General features: G+C 39.2%; 2 protein-coding genes across 6 annotated transcripts in view; one reads left to right on the top strand and one right to left on the bottom strand.

The window, feature by feature from the left end:
• The window catches only part of nbeab (neurobeachin b), a 301,773-nt gene that overhangs the window by 175,108 nt on the left and 106,822 nt on the right, over positions 1-19,843 (top strand). For 4 of the 5 annotated variants that reach the window (XM_049466932.1, XM_049466931.1, XM_049466934.1 and 1 more), the window contains 2 exons: positions 6,727-6,876; positions 13,985-14,121. In XM_049466932.1, the coding sequence (XP_049322889.1) occupies positions 6,727-6,876; positions 13,985-14,121 (287 nt within the window). Of the gene's footprint in view, positions 1-6,726; positions 6,877-13,984; positions 14,122-18,047; positions 18,318-19,843 lie in introns of those variants that run through there. The other variant, XM_022668764.2, reaches the window with a different exon arrangement.
• On the bottom strand, positions 14,690-17,989 carry mab21l1 (mab-21-like 1). The gene has a single exon (XM_007258527.4). The coding sequence runs from the start codon at positions 17,434-17,436 to the stop codon at positions 16,357-16,359; it is 1,080 nt and encodes a 359-aa protein (XP_007258589.2). The 5' UTR covers positions 17,437-17,989; the 3' UTR covers positions 14,690-16,356.

Genomic DNA, 19,843 nt, shown 5'->3' with positions numbered 1-19,843 from the left:
TCCCTTGTGTCCCACAGCTGCTTTTGAGAGCAGAGGAAGGTAGGTGGTTAGGCGGAAATAAGCAGCGAGGGTGAACATAAATAAAGCCTCATTCTTTTCAGTTCCTGGAATCGGAGAGTTTGACGAAACGCTCAAATCAGATCTCTGGCATTTCCACTAAAGTCGGTAGGGTCTTTTATTTATTCAGAGTGACATATTTTCAAACTGCTTGTCAGATTGTCGACTGTGTTCACGTACAGTTTTTCATCTCTCGCCCCGGCGAAACGACGTGACGGGAAATAAGAGATGTTTCGGCTCGGTTTCGGCTTGGTTAGGGAAAATGCTACAGCCACCGTAAAAACAACATCATTATATCTAATACACTGTGATTTATCATCATTTTCTTTGGCCGTTCTCGAGCCCCCAATAATTCTGAAGGTTCGAAGTTTAATAAGGCCTCAAATTGTCTGAGCAGGTTTTATAAGCGGCTGAAAAATAGCTGAAAAAAGTTGCTGCGCTGTTCCCCTGTACTTTCCCGGAGCCCATTAGCCGTTAGTGCTGCCTTAGTGCAAAAGTGTGTTTGTGGGAAAAGTCTGGCTTTAAAGCTCACCTCTCCGTCTATTAGCCGCGCTGACAACCGAACGAGCCGCTTGGCCCGGGCCTCATCCCGCCGTAGCTTCTCCCCTCTCTGGCCGGGGCTGAGTATATTGTTAGCTGATTGGAATTGGGCAAGCATGAAATAGAAGTCAGGTTAATATTGATCCTGCTCTTTAACAGCCTGTTCTGCCTGCAGGTGTCCTTGTGGTCTCATTTTCAGGTGAGCGCTTCAACCCTGACCCCATGCCCGCCGGACAGAGATCTTTATAGCTTGTTATTGGAGTGTGTGTGTGTGTGTGTGTGTGTGTGTGTGTGTGTGTGTGGACAGTAAAAGAATCATTCACCACCATCGTGTTAACCCCTGTAGAATGTTTGTTTTAGCAAAACGATTTCATATAGCCTGGAATATATCGCTGCTGTCCAATGAACTTCATGCGTCTCTATTTTTCATTCTGTAGCTACACTGTACAGATGGATTGTGGACGGATGCACGGACCGACAGAAATGCACTAAAATCGCTTGAAATAAACTCTAAATTTAGCATGGCCACTTCAGTATCAACCATATGTTTGTAATATCGGACAAATATAATCTGATTAAATGCAAAACAAAAAACTGATTTAATTTATTAAGGGAAAATAAAACAATCCAAACCTACCTGGCCCTATATGAATGAATGAAAGAGTAATTACCCCTTCATGAATTAACTGCGATTACACCACAGGTGTTCTGTTCTTTGAGTGCCGTTATCAGCCGGTAATGCACTGTAACCGAAGCTCTCCATGTATTAATGTATTACTCCACCCACATACAGGTAACCTAGCAACCATGCAGCGCTTACAAGCCAAACACTGCATCTACAAACAGAGCAGCAATGGAACTATTTTAAAGTTAACTTTTCCCTTTTTTTCACAAAGGGCCAGGTTAGTTTGGATAGACTTTTTCCCTTAATAAAGACAATTATAATTTAAAAACTGCTTTTTGTATTTGTCCGATTTAAAAGATAAAATAAGACAATCAATGGTGTTCACATCACCTGTCTGTCAGTGGTTTGTTTTAAAGTAATGTCTGACGTGTACGGTGAATATTTTGTCTATTCTGATGGAAAGCAAGTAAACTTGAAAGAGTGCACTACTTTTCCTCCAGTGTGGAGAGAAGAGAGAGTGAGCTCAGTGAGGAAAGCTGGAGATATCTGACACACATCAGGAGCATTATTCTGTTCAGCACAGCCCCTTTGATCTTGTGCGCATTTTGAAAATGTCATTGTTAATGCATTTTTGAGAGTTTTCTGTTTTCCCCGCCGCCTACGCGCCCGTCTGCGATGGATTCCTGCGCTGTATTGTCAGTGCGGCGGGATGCTGGTGCGGAGTGAGAGAGTGTGTGGGAGAGCCAATCCGGAAATCAGAGAGACAAAGGCTGATAATAACAGCCGGGAAGGAAGATAACAGAAGGGATGAGAGGAGAGAGAAGCAGTGCAGAGCTCTGTGGATAAAAGATGACATGTATTAGAGCAATTGTGGAAATGGATGGAGAGCCGGAGCAGTCGGTGTCCTGATAGGACCCGTTTCAGAGCAAGAACGCCGGGGGTTTTTGGAGCGATCGGCCATATTGGTTTTGGATGCGTGATGCGAGATGTTTCTTGTATGAGTAAAACTATTAAAGAGCCCAGAACGGAGCTCCGGTTTCACTGTACGGGGCGGAGCTTGTCTCTGGAGAATAAGGAAACAAGACGACTGCGAAATGGACGCCGCCAAGTCCCTGGTGTTTGATAGATGAGTGCAGCTCTCTGAGGCATTTTAATGGGCTTGCTGAAGATCAGTGGAGGACATTCAGAGAATCTGCGGAGTACAGTCCGCTACACATGTGCAGCACGGGACGTCGTTATAGACGGGACGTAATATATTATATGAAATATATACATCATATATCGGGAGGATGGTTTGGTTTAGTTTGATTTGAGGCACATACCTCAGCAGCAGCAGCAGCATTCCTGAATCACGTATTTCTCCAAGTCATTCTCTCAAAAAGCAAAAAAGCGAAAAGCATTTCAGCTATTCGTTACTACTGGCTGCAGAAAGAAAATACCCAGTGGGTGCAGTTGGTGCTTAAGCAGAACATTTATGTCATTCCTTCTTCTTTTCCTCCCTCTCTCCCCTTCCCTTCTTCCCTCGCTCGCTCGCTCGCTCCAGGACGGTGGGTGTAGCCTAATACCCCAAAGCCCCAGAGAAACACATGCTCCTCGGCTATACAGCAGGGCAATAAAAGTGTATGGTCCATACCGCGGAATACCCCCGAGCTCCAGCAGTATATATAAAACATGGACCCTTGGCAACAATAATAGAACCTGAGGGGGGCCTCCTTCAAGCCTTTCAGCTCTTATCTGTTCCACATTGGACAGTAAAACTACCGAACACTCAAACGCTTCCACCTCAGAAGCCGTTTACTCAAACTGTAAAGTCTCTCACAAAGCAGCCTGTGTTTTTACAGACGTTTTTTAGCGTTGTACAGAAGAGGAGGGCAGAAAAAAACTTTTATGTGTTTTACCTCTAAAAATACCTAATAAAATTTAGTTTATATATTTTTCGCACTATATATTGCACTTAAAATCCTTTAATTTTCCCAAAAATCATCAGTGCTCTTTATAATCCGGTGCTCCTTATGTATTCTATCAGTCAGGTATTAAGGAGCAGTAAAGACACTCCACTGAAGTACAGAGTTATACAGGAGATTCAGTTTAGTTCTCCAGCAGTATTAGCATTACCTGCTAACTGCGCTAGCTCTTTCCTCATTCAGAGGTGAGTATCTAAACATCTACTAGAACTATTACTGAGCCCTGACATTTAAACACAGCAGTGCAGAGGTGTGTTTATACACACAGTACCTTCAGGTAGTTCTCCAGGTGCCACAGTCTTTAAATGAAGTGATGACACGTCAATCAATGAGCACAAACAAATTATTTTGTAGGATATGGGAACAGATGTATTATAACATTAATTATGCAGAAACGCATGAATAGTATAGAGATTTTTTTTTAAAGCAACATCTGGAGTTCATGCATTTCCAAAATATTGTTTTTATTTTTTTGCATGGGCGACGCTATGCCCACAATTCTTGAATTGTAAACCTGTTGGGAGAATCGGCTAAAAGTACTGTATTTCAGAATTTCTGGAGGAGCAACAGTTCGTACAAGTTCCTACTTGTTTTCTTGTTTCACTGCACCAAAAATCCATTAAACACTGGATTTCTCCTTTAATGACTGCACATCTTTTAGAAGCAAAATGTCTTATCAGTCTGGCTGTGTTTAGCCTTACTCAAAATATAACACCTCACAATATATACAGGTGTGGGCTGTTGGACAGTAGCTTCTTGAGGTAACACTTTATGCTCTTTTTGCATACTGTTTTCTGTTTAGTTTTGGCGTTTCTAGTGAAAAAGACTCGCATGGTAGAACATTTTAATCAAGGTAACTGTCTTAATTTTGTTCAGAGTTACCAGCTCTAGCTGCTCTGGCTGCTCTCCGGTTCTGTGTGTAACTCTGGCTCTGGCCATGGGCTAGGACGTAGGCTGGTAGACTCCAGAAGCCCCGTGGGCTCTGGGTTTCCTCCGGCTGTTGGCTGGAGAGGAGAAATGGGGTGAAATGGAGCTCAGAAGCCCCTTCACGCCTCAGCACTAACGTTGACAAATGGATGTCTTTGTTACTGAAGTGCTTTTCATTTGAGAACATCTAGAAGGTCTATCAGAGGGCTATCATTCAGTGGCATATCACCGCTCATGACAGCATGTTTGCCTTTCTCTTTCCTCCGGAGTTTCTGCCCATTTACCGACTCCATCTCTGCTTTTCGTCTCTCCCCTTTTTGTGGCAGCTGAAGTGATTTCTGCAAAAGAACATCAAGTTGAACATTCTTTCATTCTGCTTCTTTGCTTTTTTTTTGCTTTTTCTTCTTCTTCTCTTTCTGCTCCAGCATCCGCCAGAGATCGTTTTCTTGTCAGGATCGGCCTGGTTTATTTTGTCTGCTCTGCGCTGTGGTCCTGAGCTCCATCTTTGCCAATCAGGACTTATCCCGCCACCCCCTCCTCGCCTCGTCTCGCCTCCCTCGTCAGTGCGCTAGCCTTTAATGTAGCTGTAATGACGGTTTACAGAATTACGCTCTTAAGTTTCACTCGCGTGCCTTTGATCCGTGACCGTTGGCTGGCTCTCTGCCTCTAAACGTTACACGCTCTCCGTTTCCGAAAAGAGCCCCCGCTCGCTGATGAAAGCTCCCCGGATGGGAGGCAGAGCAGGAAGGCCTTTAGGATTTCGTTTTTCGTTTTTTTTTTAAACCCCCATTCGCTTTTACCTTCACCGTAGCGGAGCGGCGGCGACGACAGTCAGATCCGACCCCTGAGAGACGCGCTAGGCGAACCTCAGGGGAGCACGGGGAGCGCTTTAAGAGTTCTGCTGAAAGGAAACATGTCAAAAGAGTGTCAGACACCTCCACGTTTTCTGATAAGCAGTTCACATTTTCTCCTCCTCACCCCTCCTTTCCCTTCCCTTCCATTCCCTTTCCTTCTTTTCCTTTTTTTTTTTTTTTGCTTAAACCAAAGTGTCTCTAGTGTCTCTGTTCTAGTTTCTAGTTTCTCCAACAAATATGACCTTAAATAAAAGACAAATCCATGCAGATGACTGTAAGCCTGTAAGCGCCTGTAAGGGATGTGTGACAGGTCTGCCTGCACTTTTATTTTTCTTTATTTTGCATTTATTTATTTTTTTTTAGTAATTTAATACGATGCTTTTTTTTTCCTTTTCGACATTGTGGTGCATACACAGTGTTACATGTGTATTGTCTTCAATATTGTTCACCACAATAATCCAACACAAGAAATCCAAGAAAAACATTCTTTGCATCTTTGCACGTCATTTTCCCTCCAACATCTTCCAGTCTGGCTCAGGCCTGGTGATGAGTTTTGGCGGTATCTGCAATCTCTTAATTGTGCTGTCGGTTCAATCTCATTCTCTTGGGCGCGCCGCGAGCGCCGTGAGCGCCGGCTCGTTCTGCGCCTAATGGACTCTGAGATGTGGACACATCTGCAAAGCCTGTTCACCAGTCTCTTTATGGCGGAGTGGGAGCGTTTTGTCATTAAGCACGTCTTCTAAACAGCAGGGTGAGGACGGGCCAGTCGGAGATGAAGGCTCAGCGTCGGCGTGTTTGCCGTCACGGTTTTCGACGCGAGCGTTTACGGAATGAAAAGCGCTATGCTATATGATGTCGTGTCAGATGTACTTTATGTTCAGGCTGAACAGGTACAGATCAGGGATCTTGTATGTGGCGATAATATCTATCTGTACTTCTAAAAACAGAGATTCTTAAACGGTTATTGTGTTCTTGGGTAGATGTGTAACAGTCAGCTGTAGGATTAACATACTGATGTGATGTGAAGTGAGAAACAATGACAATCCGGTTACAGTGAAAGTTGTTGAGGGGTTGAATCTAAATTATATACAGTCATCATCAAAAGAACAGTTGCACCAAGAACGAATTGACTCTTCTCAGGTCATCTTTAGTGATAGTCCCGCTTTCATCTAGGTGGAGACAACCAAAGGTTCAGTGTGTGGAGGCACCACGTACAATGTCAAGATAAACAGTTTGTTGTCACATATTACAAGTCCAAAAGATCAAGACCTTTGTGTGTGTCTTGGTGTAGGGTGAAATTTCGTACAAAGCCACATCACCTTTGGACTTCATTGCAGGCACTATGACTGTCTAACTATGGTGTCCTATTCCAACAGGACAATGCTCGTCCACATTCAGTATATAAGGTGTCTTATCACTCACTTGGGTGCTCTAAAAACATTGTACATTTGCAGTGCAATTTTTGTGTTTTCAGTTTATTTTTGCAATTTTCTGATAATGTATGGACTTCTTGTCTAACATTTTTTATTATTTATTTATTTTATCTTTAATACATACAGTTGCACAAATGCTTTTCACAAAACAGGGGACATTTTCCCAATAAATGTGTTCAGTATTGTTGAGAATGGATAAGGTGTACTGAGGCTCACTGTGAGATCTTTTAAAACTGTTATATTTTCATGTTATATATTTACAGGTTTAGACCTGGTAATTACACTAAGCGTGTGTGTGTTAATCCCTGTGTTTTTTTACTCCACAGCTCGAGAAGAGGAGGATGACGTGGTGAAGAAGAGGAAGAGTTTCCGCAGTCAGGCAGTGGTCAGTCAGAATCAGGAGGCGGAGCTTATGCTGGAGGGTGAAGATGATACGGTTAGTCTTCTGCAGGACAAAGATATGGACAACCTGGCAGGTGAGGAGCGTCCGATCACTCAGTCCATGACACATAATAGTGCCTCACACTGGAGTATTCACACTAGTAATGTGTTCACAGCAAGAGAGAACTAATGCCTTAGATTCAAGATTATTTATTCAGTTAATTAATATTATTAGTAGTAGTTGGAGTAATAGTAATATTGATATTACTTCACATCTATATCGTTGCTGTCCAAAAAAAAAAAAAACAATATTTCTTAAATTTCTTAATGAACGGACCAATAGAAATACTTTAAAATAAGAAAGGGTTATTCTCTCTCCTGTAAAGTTGCTGTTCTGTTTTCATTGAACAGCGACGATATACACTATAGGAACAGAAATATTGGGTATTAAAGGGTATTAGAAATTAGTTTATTTTGTGTTTTGTTTTTATTTTTGTTTCTGTCTCTACTGTCCATGTATCTACTGCCTGCTTTCTGCTAGATTTTATAATATTGCTTTAAGGATTTGATTGTATTCAGCCATGAGTATGAGTATTAGTGAGGTCAGGATGTCAGATGATCACCATCTCTTAATCACTTCTCTTAATCCCACCTCATTCCAGACTCCTCAACTCATCCAAAAAAGTACTGGATGGAGCTCCATGCATCATTCTAGAGAACACAGCAGTTCCACAGCTGTATATTCCACAGTTCATACCCCTCTAATCCAGGCCAGGCATTAGGTCTGGTGCCAATAGGTTCATATTTATCTGCTCTAAGGACAATACTTATCCACCGTGTCTAGAAAAGCTGTATTTGTGCATTTGCCCATATGTATCAGCAGCAGATCTTTATCAATGTTAGCTGATATATTAGAGCTACTTTTAAGTATCTATACTTCTAATTAAAGTATAGATAACCAAAAATTCTACTTAAGTAAGATAACAAAGTATTTGTACTTTAATACTTGAGTTCTCTGCTAGTGATAGGGGAAGTGCATATTGTCAGTGTCCAATAAAAATCTCCAAAATTTTACAACTTCACAGGAGTGAGAAAACCCTTCTATCTATTCATCAATACATTTTGGCTCAGTGTAATGGACAGTTTGTGTGTTCGAATTATGTAGTAAACTAAATATCAACAAAAAATGAGATTGATTATAGGGTAAAATTAAAAATAATAAATAAAGAAACAAACAGTTAACTTTGAAAGGTAATTATTTTAATTGTTAAATAAGGAGCAACATCACATTTGCACAAGCCATGCCAGAATAAACTATTTTTTGCAGTAGAACATCTAAGTTATGCTGTATGTTTGACAGGTCACTGCAGAGTACTGGTAGAGTATGCTGCTCTGGACTGTGTTCCTCTGATGTTCTCGTGACTCTGCTGGATGTGTGTTTATCTATCTTTCTCCTCCCCTTTATTTTATTTTTCTCTGTTTCTCTGTTTTTTTCCCCCTTTCAGCACATTTCTCTCCACGTGTCCTTATCTCCAGAGGCAAGTCAGGCTATTTTTACAGTAAGACTAATTCCACTGGGACCGTTAATCATTCAGAACTTGAGGAATATGATTGAACTCGTAGATTATTGTTTATTAAAATAAATTCCACCAAGAATGACTAACCCAAAACAAGAGCAAATTGATTTTACTGCTTAACTGATCATATGCCAATCCATCATGAAAGTGAATGGAAGCTAAAATCACTTAATTTTCTTCTTAATCTCTCACTCATGGTGTAAGGAGTGACTCCTAATTTAATAAGTGTATTAAGTCTATATCATTTTCTGGGTAAGAATTCAGCAGCTGTAATAACTGAGGCACAGCTGGCCGGCTGGCGTCTCTTCGCCCGGGCGCAGCTACATTAGCATGCAGCACTTCTTCCATCTGTTTTGGGACCAGAACTGTATGATATATGCGCCGCAACTGTACCGCAGACGTCTTATTAATTACGCCACAAATAGTCCTAGCGGCCGCGCTGCGAGCCTCGCTCCTTCATTAGGAGATTAATAACTGCGCAGCGTGCAGACGTACGCGCATAACTGCAGCTTTATGGGAATATTATGGGAATATAAAACAGCACAGTGACCTGATCACCTCTATCAGAGATTACAGTGTGTGTGTGTGTGTGTGTTTGAAGCCCACCGTCTGCTGGCACTGAGCGTTCGCAGGGTTGTTTTGGCTGCCAAAACAAAAACGGGGTTAAAATCCAAATTGGCAAATTGGTTCTCGGTTTAATGGCAGCTCTCCTGAGCATTTCCTGCCAAAGAATAGAATGAAATCCAGTAGTATGCAGCAAAACCTTCTTTTGCCCTTTTTTCATTTAGTTTTAGGTCTTAAAGGTAAGTTAGACAGTGTTTATCCAGGTCTCTGATGCAAATCATTGTCCAGAGTGGATCTTTACTAGTAAATGTGTTTAATATTTTTAATATCTTTCTATAAAAATTGCTTTGTTTGTTTCTTTTAGGGCCCAAAGGTAATTTAGGCAGTGTTTTGTCCACATCTCAGATGCAAATAAATGGCCAATAAATGGATCTATACTGATTAAGTGTGTTTAAAATCTAGCTCACAAAATGACCTTTATGAGCACGTGTATACTAAAAATCATGGGACAGCATGCATTTTCCTTTTGTTTAAGGTTTTAAGGGTAAGTTTCCATTTCGAGTGGAAATCAATGTCCAGAGTGGATCTTTGCTGATAAGCGTGTGTAACATCTTTCTATAAAAAATGCTGCCTCTATATGTGTGTGTGTATGTACATACACTGACATGCTAAAAATCATGGGACAGGATGCATTTTGATTTTGTTTAGGGTTTTAGAGGGACAGAGGCAGTGTTTGTCCACAAATCATATGCAAATAAATGGCCAGTAAATTTATCTATAATGATAATTGTGTTTTTTAAAAGCTAGCTCAAAAAAAAAGACCTTTATGAGCACATGTATGCTAAAAATCATGGGACAGTATGCATTGTTTTGTTTTAGGCCCCAGAAGTAAGTTATGCAGAAACTGAATTTAGATGTACTCAGACACAGATCAACTTCTAAAGTGCATCTTAGATTCACTGATAATCACCACATAAAGAACTGCTGGTGCTTTCAGATAATGAAAAAACACAATTCCAGGAACAGAGTTGTGAGATCTTGGTATAATATCAGTACAGAAACGTACTGAATGCTAAGGTCTTATTCTTCTTATTTTCTCGAAATGTGTGCGTGCGTGTGTGTGTGTGTGTGTGTGTGTGTGTGTGTGTGTGTGTGTGTGTGTGCGTGTGTGTGTGTGTGTGCTGCGTCTCTCCTCCACATGGGGAGCTGTTCTGGTGAGGAGAGGCCGGGGATCAGTGTCAGTGTGTTTTTGCTGTTGTTGTTGTTTTGCTACATGCTAATGCTAATGCTAGTGCTAATGAGTGAGATAGAACTGTGTCCAGTAGCAAAGCAGTACAGTGGGTGGAGCTGTGCGTGACTATCACCAATCAGAGCTCAGAACTAGGGTATTTCACACACACACACACACACACACACACACACACACACACACACACACACACACACACACACACACACACATCTCTCTCTCTCTCTCTCTTTCTCTCTCTTTCATTCCTCCCCTCTCTCTTTCTCTCAGCTGTATGTTTATTTAAATTTTTTACAGAATTTACTCGAACAGTCCAGTTCTTCCAGTCCTCTATTATTTATAGTATAGCCGACAAACATCATTTTTCTTTTTGTATAAAATAATAGGGATCTTGTGAGAAAGTCTGAAAATGAGTCTTAATGAGTCCATTAAGAAGAGCATTGCAGATGCTTTAATAGACACTGTGATGCAAATCCACATTGTTTTATATAAATGTTGTTTGTATTTCTTCTAATATTAGTGTTTTAGTGACTAAATAAAACATATTTCCCAGATAAGGAGCTTTTTTTTATTCATATAATTATGTGGTGATTAATAGTATGTCCAGGACTGCATTGTTTATGTTTCACCCTTAAATATTAGATGAAAATATAATTTATAATATAATTTATAATACATTACAATATCAACTTCATCATTCAATATATAGGCATAACCGCATAAATTGAAAAAGCTGATATGTCATTTTTGGATTTATTTTATTTACAGTTCTGAAAAAAAATAATAGAGCATTAGAAAATGATGAGTTTCTTTGATTTTACCAAATCAAGAGGAAGATGGATGATCACAAGCCATCAAACCAAACTGAACTGCTTGAATTTTTGCACCAGGAGTAAAGCAGCATAAAGTTATCCAAAAGCAGTGTGTAAGACTGGTGGAGGAGAACATGCCAAGATGCATAAAAAAAATTAAAATTAAATTCTGTGATTAAAAACCAGAATATGAACTTGTTTTCTTTGCATTATTTGAGGTCTGAAAGTTCTGCATCTTTTTTGTTATTTCAGTCATTTCTCATTTTCTGTAAATAAATGCTCTAAATGAGAATATTTTTATTTGTAATTTGGGAGAAATGAAGTGAAGTGAATAATCTTGTTTTTTTTTTCCAGAGCTGAATATTTGACTTTGTGCATTATTATAATTATTATGGTTATTAATATGCTATATTGTGTTCAGGTAGTGCTGTAATTTCAGCTCTACCACAGAGATTACATGCAGTACAGGGGAATCCCAGCGTATCCTATTCAGCTCTATGTAAATATATTAATGCTGCTTCCCAATTATGAAAAGGTCCCTGGAGGGATTAGGATTAATCCGTGTCTCTCCTCTCTGTGTGGATTAGCACTTTATTCTCCCTCTCTTTCCCCCATATCACCTATTTATAACCCTGACTCTGGTACAGCGGTGCAGTGAGTAAAATGGGCTGCTGTGTAAATGAGTGTAGGTGGAGAGAGAGAGAGAGAGGGGGGGGGGGGGGAGAGGGGGATGGAGAGAAGAGAGAGAGAGAGAGAGAGAGAGAGAGAGGGGTGAATGTTGTTCTGTGTGTAGTGTATATATTGGATAAATATAGCAGTGGAATGAGTAGAGCTGGGCTCTGCCAGTCTGCAGCTCCACCACACTAAAAAAATAACCTGCCTGGGTTCAGCAAGAATTAATCAATTTGGGTTTTTGATTTTTTTGTCTGGACCTGTTACAAAAATTACAATATCATCTTTATCATACAATATAGAGGCATAACCTCTATAATTTTGCTGAATTTAAAATTTGTCGATGTCCATAGTAAGAAAAGCCCATTAATAAGAATAAAACAATCTTATCTCTTTTTCCATTACTTCTGGGGGGAAATTGGTTATTGTTTTGGTGTAATACAGGTCATTGTAAAAAGATGTTAATTTTGATTCTGTGGTTTCACAGCAAGTTCTCAGCAACAAAAAAAAAAAAAATAATAATAATAATAATAAAAGCATGTCCCATTTGCTTTTAATTAATCCTATATACACCAGTAACATTTACACTAATATAAGCTTTACTCTCTTTCATTTGTTTACCATTCATTCATTATAAATCTTATTTTCGTTTATTATTATTCATCAGTTTCTCATTAGTGTTGGTGGTACAGTGTGTGATCATCAGGCTGGAGGAGATCTCTGAAGGACCCCAGAGGGAACTGAACTGAACTGAAACCCAAATCCACTTGTAATCCTGAAACAGTATCGGCTGTAAGCGGCTGAAGAGCCCAGATTAAGATTGATGAGACCTTAAAGTGGCTCTCTGGAGTTCAGCAGATCGATAAATATCCCAATTTTCAAGAGGCTCTTCACAGTCCAGGAGGCATCGCTGGGCAACCTAGTGTGTGTGTGTGTGTGTTCATGAGTGTGTGTGTGTGTGTGTGTGTTAGGGAGTGAGTGATAAAGAAGCAGAATGAGGTCAAAAAGCCATTCTAAATGTTTTGAGAGTGTTTAGTAGGGTTAATTTTGCAGGGTTTGATATGTAGAGAGGGGCTATGTAAAGGCGTAATTAGATTAGAGCTCAGATTATCCCAAATTCAACCATGTTTCCCTCCAGCTGCTCTTAATGTGGGGGGTAAGAACACAACATATATATATATATATATAGACATACAAATCACAGTAAATATTTGCAAATAGACTTTACTAAATAATATATAATCAATGTATATTTTTGGTTTTAATTTTAAAGCTTAGTAGGTTGAGTTTATTTTAGAAGCTTAGTATCTCATGGAAACTACAATAAAATGGCAGTGACCGAACCAGAGATAATCTGAGTAACTGGGGATAAACTGCAGCGATTAAACAGTCATTAAAAAATATATAAGAACATGAATAACTGTAAACTGTATTTTTATGCTTAAAACTGAAATGTGGAGGCTAATGGTATCAGATTAAGGCTGGGTGATTATATATAAGTATGTAAAAAACACTTACATTTTTCTTTAGTCGCTGCTGTTCAATAAATTAATATATATATATATATATATATATATATATATATATATATATATATATATATATATAATAATTAATGTTCAATACAAAGTCATGGGTCAAAGGTTTAACAGCGTTTAATTAATGATATGTTATTAGCAGTAGAACGGCTATTCTATAAAGTGATGTAAAAACGTCGCCGCAACGTAATAAGTACGGCTAAATTTATCACGTAAAAATGTTCTTTCGGTTGGTTTTTGAGTTACTTTATTTTATTGAGTAATAAACATATTTGCAATATGGGAGACATTGCTGGCTCAGGTATGATTAATTTAATTATATTAAAATGTGTTTAAAAAAAAAAAAAAAAAAAAATATATATATATATATATATATATATATATATATATATATATATATATTAAAATAGTAGAGCAAAACTGACAAAAACTTTTCCGACAGTCATTTATTTGACTCGTATTTTCCTTAAATGTTTGTGTTCTTTTCTTTGTGTCTAAATGTTCATATCACATTTATTTTGTCCTAATTGTCTGATTATTCACATTATTATTATGTGTGGTATTGTTTCGGTTATTTGTTTTATCCTCTCAGCACACTGAAATTTCTGGTTATCAGGCGTTTTCGCTGTTTAGTGCGTTTTCTAATAAATGACTAAAATGACGCTAAGCTTTTTTTATACGTTATAAACACCGGGGCCTACTCGGTGATTCAGCAGCACGGCTGTGCTATAATAAGTAATATAAATGTAATAATATAACCCAGTCTATAACCTGAATGGTGTCCCCTGCAGGCCCGGTGGTCCTCAGTACCCCCGCCCAGCTGGTGGCCCCTGTGCTCGCGGCCCGCGGGACCCTCTCCATCACCACCACCGAGATCTACTTCGAGGTGGACGAGGACGATCCGGCCTTCAAGCGCCTGGACCCCAGAGTAAGCTGCTCTTCTTTATTATCGAGTTTTAGCTACAGATCGGGGGTTTTAGTGAATATATAAAAGCGAATAAAGGTTTTTTTCATATAAGCAGCGCTGCGCGCGCGCGCCCACACGGCCTTGATTGAATACTGCAGTGTTGCGCTTTTTTTAGTAGGTCAGTACTGATGGGCAGATCCTGCAGTAGTAAGATGGTTGGCTTTGGTGGTGCACGTGCTTAAAAACATACAGGAAAAAAAGCTGAAACTTGGACAAAATAAATCAATTCGTAAAATAAATAAATCAGCCAATCCATAAACACATTTTAAAAAGTCGCGATAAGCGAATACATTTTCCGTATTGTGCGTAGATTTTGATCATATTAGATCGAAGCTGTGCGATTAAAGGGTGAATAAATAATCAGCTAGCATTTGGACCTTTTCAGTCTTTGACTGTACAAAGAACAAAACATAAAAAAGTTGTGTAAGAAATTAAAAAAACATTAAATTCTCCTCCTGTGTATGCACTGTCTATATAATACTGTTGTAAACAGGCCACTGCACTTTTTAAAAACGATTGGTCGATCAAACAAATTATAAGCTACTTTATTATCAAACAGCCTTTCATAACATTGATTTAAAATTTATTTTAATCAAGTGTAAAATCCAGCAATTTTCTTATACTTACTTTAAAAAATGTAACCAGAAGTCTCAACACGCAAACAAGCCTAAAAATAGTATGGTATGGTTTCAAATGATTGTCATTCATCCAACCAGCTGAACGAAACATTAGTATAACACACAAATGTCCTGTCTTTTTGTTTTTTATTAACTCTTTAAATAATAAACTCAGAGACAGAAATAATAAAAAAACAATCACAATGTTATAATCCAGTGTATTTCAAGTGCATTGTTTTCAGGTATATTTTTCCATATATATATATAATATTTTCATTTTCAGCTTTTATCATGGAAGCAAGGTACAAAAACAAAAAAAAACGAAAACGAAATTGGTGGAATATGTTTTTTTTAAATAAAAAAATTCAAGTATAAGCTTATGGAATGTCTAAAAAACTGTAACAAATAGTACCACCAAAATGTAAACTTTAATAAAAAAAATAGAAACTTGCCATCGACAATAGTTAAACTATCACTGATGTACTGATGTAGATCTAAAATGTGTTTTTTAATGTTTTTGTATTTTCTTCTTTAATCCTCGGTCTCGGAAATAATGCAGGCGAATGGCGAATGTTAAAACAAGTGAAATTAAATTTCTATTTACGTGTCACAGAAACAACATTCACAAGATTCTTTTTTTGTTATTTTTTAGACCACCGGAATCACAATCTACAAATGTGTGTATTTACAGTATAAAAATGTACAAGTTTGTCAGAGTTGTCATTATATACCAAGGCTGGTCGATTGAGGGGGAGATTATTTAAAAAAAATAAAAAATAAAATAAAATAAAGTTCTTCATTAAGGGGAACAGCTCGTTAAGTTAAAAAATAATCATAAAAAAGGAAAAGAAAGAACACTGATAAATAGTTATTCATTTTTGTCATTGATTGTAACGCTCTGCTCTTTAGTAGGAGCAACACAAATAATAAAGGGCCATCACAATTTCACGTCATGAATTTGCGATTATAAAAATAATAACAACAAAAATAAAAATAGAAACAAAGTTGTATCGTTGTTTTTATGTTTGTTTGTATCTGCGTGACTGTGGATTTACATTTCTGATAGATCGTGACCAGCAGGGATATTATTTTTCTCTTTCTCTTCAGTACTGGCAGCTCTTGTTTTGCCAACAGGCCTCACTGACCCACAATGCAAAATAAACTAGGTTATAGTCCTAATCTCTCTGCTGGTTTCATGAGTAAATCTTTAAACGTCTTATGACTGTATTTAATATTACTTCAGATCTTCATTCTCAGTTTTAAAGATGCTTGCCACGTTCTTCTGTTCACGTCTTTTTTCCCCCACATTAAATTATAATTTTATATTTAAATTTAAAAGGTTAAATTTAATTTCTCCATTACCCTCAGCAGTCACAGAATGTAAACTAATCCATTCTATCATGTTTATTATGATTTTATTTTATTTTTACCTCAGACGTTCTCCGTGTCTTTTCTTTTTTTGTTGTTGTTGTTTTTGTAGTGTTGGTCAGTATTTCCTTCTCCCAGTCTCAAAAAAGTCTCAATATTTCACATCAGAATTTTTGTTCTTGTTTTAAGTTCGTTAGTTTTCGGTACCTCCTCAAAGTTTCTCCAGGCTTTTAGGGTTGGTCAATATCTCCCTGGCCAGTCTCCAGGTCTGCTTGGCGGCGTTCTCCAGCGCGGAGTGCGGCTTCCCCTGAAACAGGTCCAGGTTGGGGAGGAAGTAGTGCGGGCAGCGGCGGCACTGTAGGCAGGAGATGAGCTGCAGGAGGATGCCGTTCAGTCGGTCTCCGAGGCAGTTTTCGTCCCAGTCGCTCTCGCGCGGATGCTTCTCGCACTCGTATGAGACCAGCGTCTTCATGTGGTAGTTGTTGAGCGGCTGGCCGGGCAGCTCCAGGTGCCGGTCGCGCAGCGTCTTCAGCACCGACAAGCACTTCTTCCTGCAGCCGCCCAGCAGCAGCCGGTTCTCGGCCTCTGCGAACTGCAGCACCCAGGCGTCGCTCTCCGCCGAGCTCTGCTTGCCGTTGAGCGAGTAGCACTCCTTCGACAGCAAGTTGAAGCCCTCGGCCTTGACCTCGGCCACGCGGTTGGGCCCCGGCCACGGGATGTGCGGCAGCGGCCAGTGCGCCGCGCTGCGCGGCCAGATCCCCGTGCACTTGAAGGCCGGCGTGATCTGCACCACGTAGCGGTCCCTAATCCTCAGCTTGACCTCGCTCGTGTCCGCCACCATCTTCACCACGTCGCGGTAGCTGCACTTGTCCACGGCCTGCGCCACCAGCGTCTGGAAGCGCGAGCGGATCTTGCGCGCGGACAGGTAGCCCGACGCGGTGATGAACTCGACCCAGAGTGACATGCTGCGCTTCCGGCCGTCGCTAAGCTTCAGAACTGCGCAGCCGGGCAGCGAGCCGTCATCCACGAAGTTGAAGACGCCCATCTGGTTGAGGTAGAGCACCACCTCGAACTCGGTGGGCGACACCACCTCCAGGCCCTCGTAGCGGTTGTCCAGCTCGTTGAGGGAGCTGATGAAGCGCGGCTCCTGCACCTCCACCTCCTTCAGCACGTCCGAGACCACCTTGCACACGTCCCGGATGGTCTTGGACACGGCCGCCTTGCGCGCCTGGCATTTCTCCGTGTAGTACTTGTTCAGGTGGTACGCGAGCTTGGCCTGCGCCGCCAGCATGTTGGGGCACAGCTCCGGGTTGTACACCGGAGGGGGCTCGCAGTACGCCGACGGATCCAACGCGGCCGTGGGCGCGGGAGCCAACTTTAGAGAAGAAAAAGATCAACAACGAGCCGAGAAAAGGAGCGGAAAAAAGCGGAGAAGCCAAAGTGCGCTGCGCGTGCGTGTCCAGCTGTTCCTCTAGCTGAGCGCGAGGGGAAAAAACACAATACAAAAATACAAAAAAAGAGAAAAGTCCTCCTGGTCGTGCGTGAATTAAAAAAAAAAATCAAAATCAAATATTAAATAATTAAAATAAAAGAATAAATAAAAAAACTCCAACAGTTTCTCCACCAGAGCGAAAGTGGAAGTGACCTACCTCCTCCACTTTCTCCACAAATTCACAAGTCAGTTTCTCCTTGTTGTGTGCGTGTGTATTTTTTAGGGGGCTGGCATTGCGTGTGTGTATGTTTATGTGAGTGTGTGAGTGGAAAAGTGTGTAAAAGTGTGTGTGTGTGCCCTACTCCTACTCCTACACCTCCTCCTCTCCGTCCTGGTGTGTTTTGAGATCTGCGGGATACACACACGCGCACACCGGAATGAAATGATGGAGGAGGCGGGGCTTGCGCCGAAACGCGGCCAAGCCAATCACAGCGCGCCGCGTCACCGTCGCGTCCAGTTTTTCCTCAGAGACGATTTAAAGGATTTTAGATCAGAAGGAGGAGAGCGAAGAAGATACAGCTCCAGCTCCCAGCTTTTTCTTTTTAAAGAAATTTAGTTTTTAACTCCTTTATTTCTGATTTAAATTTTAATTATTTAATAGATTTTTTATTTATGCTTAATTTTAAGGACAGAAAGAAAGAAGAGCAGAATGGACACAGCTCCTGCTCATACTGCACCAGGTTTACTGTAGATTAGTTAATTAATTTTAAATGCATTTATTTATTTTGCACCTGTTATTATTATTATTATTATTATTATTATTATTATTATTATTATTATTATTATTATTATTATTAAGAGGAGAGTATTTAATAATGTATTTTCTATGTAATTTTTTCATCACATAATTTCTTCATAATCACACGATTCATTTCCATCCGCTGCCGTTATCTATTGTATTTTATTATATTATTTTTTGTCCACATCATATTCAATCATATTGTTTGTTTTTCTACATTTTTGTGCGTGTATTGTATTTATTTCCTTCAATTCCACTTAAACGTTTAATACCGTCCTTTTTATTATTTAACATTTATGTATTTGGTCGTTCTCTGCTATGCTCCCCTCATTTTAACGCTATTTAAGGCTTTCGTTGTCATTCGTTACAGCCTGTAAAACGCGATATTGCTGTATTGGCTTGTCAGCATTAGTGTATTAATATTGCATTATAGTAAAGAGTTATTATATTATAATTTATATTAAGATCGGATTGTTTCAAATCGTTGAAATCTTTTTTGTAATAATAATATCCACATTGTAATAATCCACATTGTAATTAGCCACTTTAAACTGTATTTGATTAATATATAGATACAAACACACATTTCATTTATAAATTATAATTTAGTATATCTAATTTTTTATATATAAATCAGGCAAAAGCTGGATTTTATTCGTTTGTATTCGTTAGATGTTGCGGAGATGTTGATCTATATATACACTCATCGGCACAGAAACCAAACGAGCGCGTGGGTTAAATATATTAACAAAATAAAATAAAAAATAAATATACCATGATTAATAATAATAAAAAAATAAAATAAAGACTGTTAAATTAAACCCGCTTTCTTTAGGTCGTTGGTACGATGTTTAACTGATGTTTAGACGTGTTGTTTTTATTTACTCTATATTCTTTATCGTTGTGTTGCCAGTGTGAGGGAGACCTGCGGTACGGACTGAATCTCTTGTTCTTTTTGGGTCACTGTGTATTTGATTTATTTATCACAGTATTTAGACTCCAGCTCATCTATCATCTAAAGTCTTTTTCTCGGGATGTTCTGCAGAGAACAGACGCGTTAATGCAGTTCAGTTCAGTCCTATTAAACGCGTTTGTTCTCCGTTTTTCACACATTCGAGTTTATTATAGCGATTTTTTTTTTCTCTTCGATCAAGCTGCACTTTTTATGGACTAATTTGCATTATGTATATTTTTAATTTCGAATTATTATAGACTATTTGTATTTCTTACTTTGAAGAAGTATGCCTCATTCTTTCGAGAAAATAATAGTTTTGTTGTAGTCAATAAATAGAGATTGAAGTATTTGGCCTAAAGGTGTATAAAATACAATAAGGTAACAAATATGCATCATTCTGACTATAAATGGATTAGGATTTTGATCTGGAATAATAATATATAGTCATTTTTTACTTATATGCCTCAAATAGGCCTGTGATTTCCATCAAGCCTTGTTGTTGTTTTTTTCAC

The sequence above is a fragment of the Astyanax mexicanus genome, chromosome 18, assembly GCF_023375975.1.
Source record: "Astyanax mexicanus isolate ESR-SI-001 chromosome 18, AstMex3_surface, whole genome shotgun sequence".
In the NCBI taxonomy this organism is placed as follows: Eukaryota; Metazoa; Chordata; class Actinopteri; order Characiformes; family Acestrorhamphidae; genus Astyanax; species Astyanax mexicanus.
The sequence above is the reverse complement of the archived record's forward strand: the minus strand, read 5'-3'. Positions and strand labels throughout refer to the sequence as shown.